General features: G+C 50.8%; 4 protein-coding genes across 4 annotated transcripts; 1 reads left to right on the top strand and 3 right to left on the bottom strand.

The window, feature by feature from the left end:
• Positions 1-361: 361 nt before the first annotated feature.
• APUU_80343A (glycoside hydrolase family 131 protein) lies at positions 362-1,258 on the top strand (the record flags this gene model as incomplete). Its single annotated transcript, XM_041696613.1, has 3 exons — positions 362-470; positions 539-849; positions 923-1,258. 3 exons carry the CDS (start codon positions 362-364, stop codon positions 1,256-1,258), a joined length of 756 nt encoding a protein of 251 aa, XP_041562226.1.
• Positions 1,259-1,546: 288 nt separating this feature from the next.
• APUU_80342S (uncharacterized protein) lies at positions 1,547-1,834 on the bottom strand (the record flags this gene model as incomplete). Its single annotated transcript, XM_041696611.1, has 1 exon — positions 1,547-1,834. One exon carries the CDS (start codon positions 1,832-1,834, stop codon positions 1,547-1,549), a length of 288 nt encoding a protein of 95 aa, XP_041562225.1.
• Positions 1,835-2,623: 789 nt separating this feature from the next.
• On the bottom strand, positions 2,624-2,956 carry APUU_80341S (uncharacterized protein; the record flags this gene model as incomplete). Its single annotated transcript, XM_041696610.1, has 1 exon — positions 2,624-2,956. The coding sequence occupies one exon, from the start codon at positions 2,954-2,956 to the stop codon at positions 2,624-2,626; it is 333 nt and encodes a 110-aa protein (XP_041562224.1).
• A 1,861-nt stretch (positions 2,957-4,817) lies between these two features.
• APUU_80340S (uncharacterized protein) lies at positions 4,818-5,216 on the bottom strand (the record flags this gene model as incomplete). The annotated part of the gene is made up of 1 exon (XM_041696609.1): positions 4,818-5,216. The coding sequence occupies one exon, from the start codon at positions 5,214-5,216 to the stop codon at positions 4,818-4,820; it is 399 nt and encodes a 132-aa protein (XP_041562223.1).
• Between the last annotated feature and the right edge of the window lie 8,820 nt (positions 5,217-14,036).

Genomic DNA, 14,036 nt, shown 5'->3' with positions numbered 1-14,036 from the left:
TGAGATTCGTGTAGTCTGGCCCTGGATCCTATTGCTTGTACCCATTCGGCACGGAGTAGAAAGAAGCTCTACGCGGTGTCGTCTTGCGATGAAATGACCACAACTGCCAACAACAGGGGAATTAAATCAAATTGAAACGCACAGATCGTCTTCACTATTGACCCGAGCAGGCCGTGCCTGTCTGAGATAAATCTGCTGCCAATTGATCCGTGACGCTTCCGGAAAGGAAGAAATTAACATGAAACAGCATGAAACAACGACATTTCCCACCAGCCCACTGCCTCTATATAACATCCCAGTCCCTCACAGCCTGCTCTCTGAGTAAAATAAAAAACCAAGAAATTTAAGCAAAAGCTAAGCCATGAGATACCTCCCTCTTCTCTCCGTCTCGGCCCCATTGGCCTCGGCCGGCACTGTCCTCTGGAGCGGCCTGTTCAACGAGAGTTACACGGTCGAGGATTTCGATAAATGTACTTCCCCTTCCTTTCCCTTCTTTCTCCTTGCCATATCAAAAGGGCTCGCAATACTAACAAACCAGGGTCCTGGTCCTCCCAACTCCCCCCATACCAATGGTACATCCACGGCTCAGGCGACACCTCCTCCTACCTCGACGTCTCGCCAGACTACCAGAACCCGAATTCTACTCTTGACGAGGCACAGGGAGTGAGGATAACCATCGACGACACGTCCAGCTGGAATGGCCAGACGATGATGCGCTCGGAACTGATCCCGCAGGTCGAAGGCGACGCGGATCTCGGCTCCGGCAAACTGTTCTACCATTTCTCCCTTAGTGTCAAGGAGGAGAACTTCCCGGTAGAAAGCCTGGAGCACCAGGTGGCGTTCTTCGAAGTATGTCTCCCGTTTCTTTTTCGAGCTTTGCTTTAACGTCATCGTCCTGGCGTATGATACTAATAACGTATAGAGCCACTTCACCGAACTCAAATACGGAAACTCAGACTCCGAGCTGGCCTGGTACGCCGGCGGATCCTCGCAGTGGACGACGCCGCTCGAAGCTGGAGTGTGGTACAACTTTGCGTACGGAATTGACTTCGCCGCGGGTACGGTTTCCCTGTATACCTCGACTGGCGGGGAGGACTTGAAGCAGGTTGTTGAGCCAGTCAGCGCGAGCGCGGAGACGAACTCGCAGGACTGGCACGTTGGACAGTTGAGGCTGGATAATGGGGAGTCTGGGGCTGCGGAGGACTGGTACTGGAGTGGGGTTTATGTTGAGGAGGGGGATATTACTCTTGCTGTTTAGGTGGATGGGTTGGGATTATGGGGTGTAAATATTCAGTTGCTGTGCGATTGTAAATATAAATGGCTTTTGTTGGATTATATGACCGTCTGCTAAGTAGATCTGAAGCCGAGATGACCCCGACATGTGTTTGTCCGACGCCACTGGTACGGTAACAGCTGGGACTAGTTTGACGCCTCCGATTCCTCCTCATCTCCATCCTCTGCGTTGGAGGCATACGGCGCTTGTTGTTTTGCCTCTTATTCTATGCTCTTCAAGCATTCCACGATTTCGCCCGGGTCCGTAAGGTACTCATCTTCCCAATCGCTCCTCGTCCAACCCTTCTTTGTTATCGACGTCGGGATGATCCAGCTGGCCGACCACGGCGGATAGGTTGGCGGTCTCAAGTAACCCGATCGTCGAAGCTGGTTTATATAGGATACTCTTACTCTTGAGCTGGTCACTCTTCTCCACCAAGAGAGTGATCAGCTCCTGTCGCTGGGTCGCGGTCATCGGCGCCCTGACAATGTCTCGTTGCTGCCTTGCGTCTAAGGACTTCTCTACTGTTTCCAATAACTCGCGGACCAGGTCGGCGGCCATGTCGAGGCGCGGAGATTCTCAGGCTCAAACTCTTCGCGGTATGCGGCGAATTCATCCCTGGTTAATGCAAGGATGTCATAAACCGCATAGAACTTCTCGTTCACTTCCCACGTTTGATATGCCATGGGCTAGGAATGTCCGCATTCCCTTTCTGCGTTGCATTGATATAGCTGGTCTATTTCCCTACTCCATGGCGTACTTTGGGGAGACCAGATCTTCAGGAGCATTGAATTATTTGAAGAATGCGGCCACCTCTTCCTCGCTTAAACCAGCGATATTCTGCATATGAGTTAGTATGTTTCTGCCACGGAGGGCGCGGTATTGCTTACTTCCCATACGGCAAGTCGTCGGCAGCGCTTGACTGGAAACATCTCCTGTACGGAACTCTTTCGGTTCGCTGTAGCTGGAACAGAGTTCTTACCGTCGCAGGATGCAGCTGAAGGCGTCGGCCAGAAGGGAACTGGTATCCCTCCATCCAAGCGATCTCCATTGAGTATAGCAGGCTAGAAGAGGCCGTTTCTCATCTCTGGTTGTCACGAGGCCAGCAGGGCAAAGTGAGACAGGGACAGTGACTCAGTACACAACTGAGTCCAATCGGAGTCCGCGATCGCGGCGCTGAAAACTTGCTGTCTGTACCAATCCAAACGCAGTTAACGCAGGTGATGTAATACTGCTGAGAGGCGGTATTCATGACCTATGATGCAGCTCTAATATACCTGAATTCCAGGTGAGCGAACAAGCTTCTTCCTGGTCTGAAGCTTCACCGCGAATATGCAGCTCATACCCTTGTTAATATGCGGCTTTAACGTCCTTCACGACAGACCGGGCCTTATGGTCGGGTGCCCAATCTGGCTCATGAATCATAGAGAAGATACGGAAGGCACGAAGCCCAGAGCCTGGAAAAGACAGGACCAAACACGCCAGGCCCCATATTGGAGCAGGCTCCAAACTATGCTCTTTTCGATGAGCTTGCACAATCGAAACAAAGGCTTTACCCAGCTCGTGCCCCCCTTTCACAGCAATATCTCGCAAGGCCTTATCATAACGATACGCCTCACCATCCTCTACCCAAAACCCGGCGAGAAACTCCAGAATTAAGATAAAATCGAAAGCATCGCCCATGATTCCAGCAGGAAGCTATAAAACACACCAGACCGTTAACACGCCGAATCAATACCGAAACACCATACCAATAGCACACTCTCGTGTTCACACAGGGCATCACGGCCATAGCACTGGCCGCACAAGATTGACGCAAAACCATCGAATTCACATAAACCAATAGACCAGTCAGCCTCTTTGGTTGCTTTGATGGGTCTTGAATGTCTCCTAGAAGAAGAAGCAAGATGTTTCATTATAGGGGATTCTTCGACGATTCGATGTATTGTCGGACCTTGCGGACAGCCCAAACGAGACAGGCAGACCCAGGCTCAGTGGGTGAGTACTCAGTAGCTGTATTCCAGGCGAGCGTGGCCTTTGGCGGACCACCCTTCAGTAGTTGTGTCTTGCGTAGTTGATTAGCGTTGTATGCCTCGCTGGGACTGCGAGTTTCGGGTCCATTGTTATTGCCGTTTGTGCTTGAAGTACGACTAGCTTTCTTGCTATGATATTTGAAGGTCAGGTTCAGCCCACAAGCCCTGCTTGCGGTCAAGGGTCTCGAAGAAAGCTCCAAGCACGGTGTCAGTTGACGGGTGGCGTCAAGGCGGTTCCAGATAGTGGATATTTGGTTAAACCAGCAGACTGATTCTGGCCTTCTGGTTCCACAGTTACAACCGCGTGATAGTGAATGTTCAGTTGCTGTGTGTGGTATCTGGAGCCGCGTGGGCAGAGAATTTGCTCCCTGTTCCATTCCACAGGCAATTTGAGCACGCACCGAGCCACACCGCGGAGCGACGGTATACGGGGCCAACAACACACGACCTGAAAGTAAAATTAAAACGAAGTGCAGCGGATGCTGGGACACTGTAGATCATACAAGCTAACCAAGGCTTGCAATCCATTTTAACAGGCAGTGCCTAGCATTATTCTTGTCCTTTCCCATATTGGCAAGAAGCTGATATGGATACACCACAGTATTCAAGGCAGAGTAATGACTTAAAGCCCAAGAGGTAGGACAAGGTATCCTGTCTGGCGTAGCGGTTTTAACAAAACCGGAAGCCTTAAAAGCAGCCTGAGAATTGACATTCCGATCCCTCGGACGAAGTATATCATCTTCGGCAAATGCAACAGGGGAAGACTGCGTTGCTGAGGCTCCCACCTCAGAGGTTGATAGGGATCTCTATGCACGCTCGCCCTTGCTATTGACTGTTTCCCGGTATTGCCTTCAGCAACTAGATATATCCCCGTAGATGTAGTTCTAAGGCCCTTAACCATACCGGACGTCCGAGTGCTGCTTAGCCCTAGTTGCTTAAAATGCCACTTCCAGAACAACAACAGGCCAGACTGTACCTGCCAGGAAGGCCTGAAGGATTCCAGACTGATGGCATGGGGTCATCCATAGAAGGGAAGGTGTTTAGTAGTTGTGACTGCTGCGACGATGGTCATTTTGACGAGACGCCCAAGCCGTGTCATACGAGCACCAGCTGGATAAGAACCCAGGATCGAGATCGAGAAACTCGCTCCAGAGTGCCATACTGTTGCCGTCTGCGCACAGTGACCGTTCTCGAAATAAGAATACCTAGTCCCTACGAGTGGGAACCGGAGTTCGGCTGTGGATCATTCTTCCAGTGAGCGTGCCACTTGTCTGACTTACCGGCATTTCTCGTAGGAATGAGTAGTAAAGACACTCTGTCCAATTCCCGGGAGAATGCAGAAGAGCTGTTGTGTTTGTGAATTTTCAGGGAGGAGAACAGGGAAGAAATAAGTACGATTACTGACTGTCCTCGTCGTGGCTGGCAAGGGGAGGTTTCAGCCGATATTCCATTTTCATCGGTGATGACTCCGTCCTGACTTTAATTGTCTGAGGAGAGGCTATCCAGCTCGTCTATACCCCCACGCCCGTGGAAATCAGGTATACCGTTTCGTCTTGGCTTGTAACTGGGACCCGGCGTGGTGCAATGAATAATGGGGAATTGAACGTCGACTTCATCATCCTCTCTTCTCCTGGTAGTCGGTATTGTTGCAAAGGCGTCGCGGTGAGAAACCATATGTACTTGGCCTCCAGCTTGGCAACGGACTGGTGCTGGCGGGACTTGATCGTTTTGAGGGCGTGTCCCTCGTCACATACCACGAGCTCATCCTCTGGCTGCTCTGTAGTATTGGTCTGCTCAGCCCGCTCACGACGTTTTCTTTCACGCTCGACCCGCTTGACTCGCTTGCGCGGACTTTCATTGAGCTGGACCTCCGGGGTTTCGGGCGGGGGGAGATCGGCGTTTGGAGTCATGGCTGCTCTATGACACGACTGTATATTAGTATAGATAGCACTGGCTCAGCGCATGGCTGGTGGAAGGGAGGTTCAGTGGGCTTACCAGTGTTCTTGCAGTTGTCACGGCTGGATGATCTTGGTGGCAGGTAGCAGCGACACTCTGACCTCTGGAGAGGCGACGAGAGAACAGTTTTGCTGCAAAGAGGCAGACGCCAGCGCAGCGTTGTTTGTTTAATGCCCTTGGTATTGGTTGGATCGGCCGGCTCGTAGATAACAAAGACAAGCCCGGCATAATCCTACTTTGAGTGTCGTCACGTAGCTGACCCACGGTGCGGATGACTGATATCTTGGCCTGGCCCCTGTCATGGAGAAGGTAATAATAGAGATGGCTGATCGTTCCCATGTTGCTGCGATAGGCATCGCTAATATAGGCCCTAGAATTCGTCGTGGTATCCGGTTTATCTTCCCAGTGCGTTCTCGCCATCATCCAGCAAACCTTCCTTGACTAGTAGCGACTCAGCTCATAAAGGCAAGTGTAAAGACCCTCATGCGCCGTAGTCAGGCGTCTGTTTCCTTCACTCTTTCAGCCTGAGCCTCTCGTAGTGGACATTCTCCCTTCTTAGCCGTCTTGAGGCGTGACATAGTTCCATCTGCATATCTTTGCAGCTGGTAATACTTTTATTCAGTGTGCACGAGCTTCTCTTCTCCTCTGCCTCCTCTAACTGACCCTTCACTCCACGGGGGGTCTTAGATCCCCTATGTACGCCCAATGGTGCTCATACTCAGTTTCCTTTTAGGGACATCTCTCTGGTTCCGGTGAAGCAACGGGATCTAGAGATCTTTTAAGGTCCGATGTGGGAATGTGGGAATCAGCCAGGCGTGTGAGAAGGAATATGCTGTTGTTGAAGACTTGATAATAGCAATCTTCTGGTCCAAGGTCAAGGCTTCAAGTAGTTTATCAATCGTGCTTCTGCGAGATGTTTCGGCAGACCCCATGAGATTGTGAACATCACCTATTACCCATTCCCCGGCATTCCATTGTTGCCATAACGGATCTTCATCCGGGGTCAGCGCGTTGCGGTTACTAGTATCGTTCCTTTGCGTTATTGAAGCCTGTCAGATTCTTGCCTTGAATAGTCGGCGTGCCCGTGCAGGAAATTCAGTTGGAGCCCTATCCACCGATTCACCCACTCTCGAACCCATGAAGGAGTGACCTGGGCACTGGTACAAGGCTTGATCCTCGGTACATGAAGTTGACCGATCCGCGGGCTGGCCCATCGGCCTCGCAGGGGCAGCACTTGCAAAGCCCATAGAAAACATCGGGAAACTCATCATTCAGGACTGCCATACGAAGAGCCCCCTCCGCGGTCTCAGGGCTACCGAAAGCTGCAGTATATATCCCGCCTCGATAGCATGATAAAAAGCTGGCTTCGCAGCCGACTATGGGCCGAACCCCACGTCTCCGGGGAGAAGACGACAAAATGATGAAGAAAAGTATTCATTATATCGCGTGGCCTTGGTAACGGATGGAGTAAGGAACGTCTGGAAGGCAAGGATCCTCATAACGAGGACGAGCCCAAGAGGCAGAATAAAAATGTGTCAAAACGTGCCTCTCCCAAAGCCGAACACATGAGGAAAACAGTGGTCGAGCGGACGAAAACTGCTTGTTCTCATTATTTCGCAGCAAGGTGCGTACGGAGCCCTGAACGAGATAGATCTTCCTTGATGATATCGGGGAAGTTGCTGCTTCTGTCATCGTCGCCCAGGAGGGTGGTATCCGCATCTTGGTTTTGAAGCTTAAGGAGGCAGTTTCTAGATAGATGGCGAAGGCCCTCATCATGAATTCGTAGGGAAGTAGACGATTGCCAAACATGAGACGTCAAGGTATTCTGGTAGGAATACTGGAACAACACGCCGGTGTACAGGATTAGAAAAGTGCGCGGGACGGCACACGAGTTGATGTAGAGCAGCCCCCTGGAGACATGGCAGCAACGAGTAGGCGAGCGCCACCACAGCCGGCACATCGGATATATTGGATTAGGGTTGGCAGCAATGCGCACCTCCGCGGTGACTGTCTCACCGTGTACACGTCGGAATTAACACGCGGTAAATGCGGTTGCTGCAGCGGTAATGATGCTCTGCATTCCACCATTTCCTACCGACTAGCGACATAAAGTCTCTGGTCCATAAGAATGGCGTATACCTCCGCCTTACCCAAAGACAGTCTGACACATGCACTTATGGGGATAACCAGCCACTCCAAAGTAGCAAAGAGCAGGAAGCTATCTCTGTACCCGTAGCAGACGAAGAAACAACAACAGCGGGTAAAGTTAAAAGACGCCTGCAGGCCATCCGGGAGCAGCCATAACGACACCACAGCGTTATCCCGCGGAGAGATGGGCAATTCGATTGGTCGTATTGCGGGATATGAGGAATTGCACTCCGTTGGTATAGACCCCGTGACAATCCATAGCCCTATACCGGAAACGTGCTTATATTGCAGTATACACAAACAGCAACGGGAATCACGCCTGGGAAGGGCTCAAGAATACTGGCTAAAGGCCAGGGTTTCTGGCAGGGAGGTAGAGTCTTCGACCAAATATTCAACTCCACAATGCAGCGGCATCCTGGTATTTGTCGACTAAGGCCACTGGCTGTATTTTTCGCCGCTGTATGCAGGTTGGGCCTATTGCTTTTTACTGCTCGATGTAGATCGAACTACCGCAACTTTGATCGAATAGATCGCGTCCATCCCGTTTTCTGCAATTACAGCTCTGGTCTCGGCTTTGGCTTTGGCGCGAATAAGACACTGGGTAGATGTGCGCCACCTGCGATCTGTAGTGGAATTCCAACAGGGAACCATTCTCAGCTCCCTGATACAGGGGATATCTTCTCTTGTCATATTCGGCATTTGTCAATGTCGTTTTCCCTGCTTCTGGTGCATGTGCTTGAAAGACAATACTGCCTTGGTTTAGTCGGCAAGAAGAGTTGAAGTTTATCAAGCCTCGTTTATGCCCCCAAGTGAACATTGGCGTCTCGAATTCGTAGGCCGAAGGGACCAACCCAGTCTCTGCGGGCTCTTACGATGCTTTACCTTTGGTTCAGGACAGAGCAGTTCTGACCCATCCCACCAGAGAAACACGACAGATATGCTAAGTGGCCAGTGATCTGCCAAAACTTTGTACAGCGGTTTCTATGGGAGTACAAGGATAGCCTCCCGAGACTGCGTACATGGCCAAGCGAGATACAAGCAAAGCCACGGTATTGCAGGTCTCCCACGACCGGTGCAACAGTTAGACACCAAACGATGTTCCCAGATGAGGAGATGCCCAGATCCAGTCCGTGGAGAAAGCCTGTGAGAGTGGTAGGTCATGCAACGAGGGCCGAACCGGCCATCTTCGGGATAATAATCCAGGCTCTGAAATGGTCACAGAATGATATTTCGCCCATGCCACAGTCCAATTCTGGATTCAGTACATCAGTACTTGAGCCTTGCTCTTCATAGTATTCAGCATGTCACTGAATGCCTTTCGAGGCTGGCCTTTGATAGATCTGCTTTGCAGCTGCTTTGATGGCTGCCTGGGGTTATTATTATGGCGCTGCCCCTGATCCACTCCTGTATACTGGAAATCGACCCACTGCAGTGGGTTGACGGTGTTCAAAATCAGATCCACCAATATGAGCTGGTTTGAACTGTTTCGGAAGGGCCTTGTTAGATTGATAGCCAGCTGCCCATGTCGTGAATGAAGAGACGACTACAGTCCGGGAAGTTGCGGGATCCTTAGGGTCCAGGCTCTTCAGTTTCGCCTTAAGAGCGTCCACGGTCTCGATTGTCAGGTTTCTCCTTTTAAAGTCCCCGGTATGTATCGGGTTACTGTGGAAGAGGAGGACTCTAAATGCATACCCAAGCCGACGGGGGATCTCGGTGAGCCGCGTATCAATTCAACCGTAATTGTTGGAGATAGCTGGCTAGCCACCATCCTTGCAAGATCTTTTGATGTAGTGGTCTAGTGTTTCATCAATAATCAGTGTTGGTCTGCGCGGTTTACCAGTAGAGGCCAGGGTTTCTTTCAGGCTAGTCACGTAGATCAGCATCAGGGCATGCAGGGATGACTGGAGACCTTTCACCGAGGACGGTAAAGCGAGCCTGTAGACTTGTCAGGGTCGAAGAATCCGAATAAACACTTGCTCATGATTCCGCGGAAATGCCAGTGCTCAGTAACGACCAGTCTTTGGTTCAGATAAGCCCTGGCCGTGGAAGGTCCGGCAGTGGTCACCAATTGTGTACCTTTCACCATAATCTGGTTTCGTTGCCCAATTAGGGTTACCCTAATGCGGATAGGATCGGTCATCGTCGTCCGAGATATGAACAAAGGATGTACGAGGGGCTGGCCACTTTATCATCACCCTCGGAACCCTCAAGGCATACCTGGGTGATAGAGTCCAGGGTTTGTAACTTGCAACAAACATTTCCCCCAAGTGTAGAAGCATGGTCCAGGGACACACCCGAAGTGGGAATTGTGAGTTCGTTATATTCCAGGCAGGGCTTCTGTTCTACACAATCTATATCCGGTGTGTACATAGCGCAAAATCTGTACGTAGCAACACCCCACAGGAGAGACAGCGGTTGAATGCTGCTAGGAAAGGACGAGCGATTATCGAGAGGGAAATGCAGATTAGACCAGCTCAGTAAATAGGAAAGGCAGGCCCGCTGAATGTCCCGCCAGCACAGCAGCACTGCCATGGACGCGAACGTCGAATAGGAGCAGGGACAACCACAGAAGGTGTTTTCTGTGCATGTGTAATGCTCATTCCGGATCTCAAGACACAGCCGGGGTTTTGCTTTTTGGTCAGTGTCGAAAGCGCTGGAGGACGCACATTCGTACTTGGATGCGTAGCATGCCTTTCCCACATGTATGGTATTGGCAGAATTCGCGCCTCTATGGCTGCATCGAACAAAGAGATAGGAATTAAGGTAAGCGGCGCAGCATCATCCTCCACCACGCCGGTAGGGAGTACCGCACCATGCGTCTGGGGGGCATACACCCTAGCTCATACAGAGGGCCTCTCAAGTCCAGAACCCATGGCTGGTGAGATCAAGAAGCATGTATTTAATTGCAAGGGCAGGCAGGGCCTCTCCACGGATGTGCAGTTCGTAGCCACTCTCTTGATGAATTTCTCGAGGTTCCTTCATGGCTGGTCCTCCTTTGCGATCGCACGCGCAACCAAGTTCGCGGACGACAGGAATATTGCGTACAGCGCATGGCCCGGGTCTCAAAACAAGACAAAATGCGAGTAAGGAGAAAGACTCACAAGATTCAGCTTGGTCCAGATCTCCGACGACCCTCGAGGCGCTTCATGCAGCCACCGCAGACGCAGCCGGTTTGCGCTGCCTTGGAGACGGAATGTTATGAGCCACTTCGACGGACTTGACGAAGCCACCCTGAATCACTTCTTCTGATATCCAGTTTATTATCATACCGTGTCGGGGGCCGTGGCATTTCAGCGGCTTTCAGTCAATACTCGCCAAAGCAGGCAGGTATTCCCCCTCATGAGCGTGCACAGGAGCAAGTATTATGTGGCTGGATGCGCAGTTCCAACATTGGCAATAGCTGCACCTCGCCTGTGGCAGAATGGCCTGACCATATAACCAAACTATTCTCAGTATATCATTGTAGAACAACCAGATGAAGGGCTTATATCCGTTGGATAAGGGCAGTGAGACAATCTGTGCATTGGCCAGCACTGGCAGCGTTATCACTGATGACTGCAACCAAGGAGAGGACTTTATATGAACTGAAGATAGTACTCGTACCCCTTAAAACACTGGGCAAGCTCACAGCATACCACAGATGCGAGTTGCCGTATGTTGGTTTGCGCTTCGTCAATCATGAAGCAAGCCGAGACCCTGAGATATAAAGCCAAATGCCCAAAGGGACCCAAGTCTTCTAGAACCCTTGCTCAGTCAACCACTTAGGACGGGCCTATAAGGTTGACCACAGACTTTTAGATTTGGAATTCCTTGCTATGAAACACGCTCCTCATCCTGTGATGCTTGACCTTTAATAAACGTCTCAGGGTGAAGATACCAATGGGCTATTATAAAGCACAAGCCGACCCGTAGAGCAGCGTATCGGTAATTGATAAGTGGCCTCCTGACATGATGTTCAATTGAGTGATCACCATAAGAATGGAGCCAAAGAGAAGTATCCTGTGTATTAGTATTAAAAGGAGAATGGCGTCAGATGTACAATCCCCGCCAAGGACAGTAGATCACCTGGCAGTCCGAGTCTGCGACGCCGTGAATCCATCGTGCAGTGTGCACCTGTGGCTGCTATAGCAACTCCCAAGGATAAAATCCCGTTGTAAACACAGTGTGGCGTCCGTCAAGTATGCGTGAGGAAGGCAGCGGAATACAACACCGTCGGTATTTGAGTAGTAGTTCCAGGATTATTACAAACAGTATTGCATGTATCAGCCGTGGTGGCCTTCACGTTCGCAGCCTGGGCCTTGTTCGGTGACGGGTTCCACGGGGCTTTGGGAGCCCGATTAGAGGATGATAGTCAGGAAACGCTTCACGCGTTCTCAGTCAGGCCAACGGTGGTTGACCAATCTTTCTTCGTACTCTGAAAGGCCAGGGCTTGATGGCCCGCGCACATGTGGGCTGAACAGGGTTCTTTTCACACCTTCCCGTCAGAGAGAAAGGCGAGTAGTGCCTGATGAGGTTCGTACTGCCTGTCATGGGCCCTATGGGACATCTATCAAGAACCACAGTATCTAGTTCTCAACAGGCCAGTGTCTGCGTTGCCTGGGGTAGTACAACCACAGAATCAAGGCCATAGGGAACACCCAAACGCTAGTTGGTCGCGTTGGAAACCCCGGAGTGTTGCAGTTCTCGCAGCCCATCGTGAAGTTTCGGTTGATATTATCGAGCGTGGGATATCAATAACATCTTCTCTGACTTGTGTGTAGAGCCTGACTGGGGCTCAAACTGCGTCTCTGTCATGGCTTGAAGACGCCGAGCCCTACATTCGATCGGCTTGTGTTTGAACACGGGCAACGCGAGTATCTAGGTCGTTGCTTTTCTCTTATTTGTATATCGTCATATTTGACTCAACTCAAACCCAGAGCAGGAGTCTCATTTGGGCCCGTTACCTCCGTCGGCCATTCTACACGCATGGCCGAATCCTGCTCCCATCATTCTGATAAAATGGCATATCCGATCGCAGGCTTCAGAACCGGATTCTGGAGTGATATTCGGCGCAGAGCGAACGTGGAATAATATGGGCTGCTCCCAGGCCAGCTGCTACACCCCTGCTGACAACCAGAGAGCTTTTACTACCACCACAAACGGACACTGCAGCTACTGCTGGGCCATGGCTTGCTACACAGGAGGAGGCAGACCCAAGATAAGCTAGACGAAGCCCCAAAGCATTCGACCTGGTGGGAGATAGGTATACCATCAGTGGAGAGGCTGTATCAGCAAAGGATCGGACTGGCCAGACAGTCAGGTCCTGGGTCAATTCTGATAAGCCGGAATTGGCCTGAATGTAGAGTCGAGTCGGCGACAGATATCAGCAAATCGCAGGAACCCGCCAGAAGCTGAAAAAGTTTCATTCTCTCGTCACAGACCGAAGCGAGGCGAGGGTAGCCAACAATGGCGAGGGAGCCACGGTAGACGAAGTGGTTCCTGATACTTGAACGCAGCATGTCAAGGCGAATGTTGAGCAAGGACCTTGATGCTGGGCAAATACGAACTGGGAAGCCCATAAGGAGACGGATGCAGTCACCAAAAACTGCCAGCAAAACAATATTCAGGCGGCACTCAGCCTTATAATGCCCTGAAATCATGACCAATTGAAATCAATAGCGATTTCGTCCATTGCACAGGCCCAGGCACAGAGCCGTTATACTCCCCGTGATTCCTATGGACTGTCGGCTCCCAATCCTGCTGCCAATAGTCATGATCTGGCGTCTCAGACAGCGAGTTAAACGACCTAGTTAACGGCTTCGTCCCATTGAATCTGAACAGTGCAGCTATACCTAGACCAAGCCTCGTGCCGTGCCACAAAGAAATAAGCGAAGTTAGCGGTAGGTCGACAGACGAAGTCATCAAGACAAGGTAGGAGGTAGGATGATATAAGGACAACAACCGTGATAGCGAGGCATGTGGCTAAAATGTGCAACTGATACTGCTCGTCCTCGGCATTTAGATCCTCGGTAAGCGACGACATTTTCTTACGGATCAAAGATCGAAGCGTGACAAAGAATTGAAGAAGTACGGATAGTCAAGGAAACAGAGAAAAAAAGAGAGATTCCTTCGAAGATCGGAAAAATGAAGCCTTGGTTCCCTTTCACCCGTAAAGTGAGACTCCCAGCACATGCTAAGCAGCAGCTGAGCCTCTCGTTATAATCAACCATATATCTGGTAGTACCGGGTGCGTGACCTTCTCAGGTATACTGATTGCGCCTATAGAACCCTCTCATATGAGCCAGAAACCGGCAGGAAGGACCTCTCTTTGCCATATGCTTGTGAATGCTGTGTTTGCTTCGAGCAGCGATCCTGCTCTGGAGATAGCTGGTATCCATCCAGAGGACGGTTGACTTGCTTGCGTTCTCAGTACCGGATAGCATATCGCTGTTATCAGACCAGAAATATTTCCCTCAAACCAAAAGGTGAAACAATTCCGTGTAGATATACCAGTGGCTTGCTGTTAGGAAGCTGCCGTGAGGAACAAATGCGTTAGTGAGTGATATACAGTCTTTATACCACGTTCCAAGCTTCCTCCTTGTGAATATGCATCATCATTGGAAACCGAATATCTCTTCATAACGTCC

The sequence above is a fragment of the Aspergillus puulaauensis genome, chromosome 8 (genome assembly GCF_016861865.1).
Source record: "Aspergillus puulaauensis MK2 DNA, chromosome 8, nearly complete sequence".
NCBI lineage: Eukaryota > Fungi > Ascomycota > Eurotiomycetes > Eurotiales > Aspergillaceae > Aspergillus > Aspergillus puulaauensis.
This window is presented reverse-complemented; position numbering and strand designations above follow the sequence as displayed.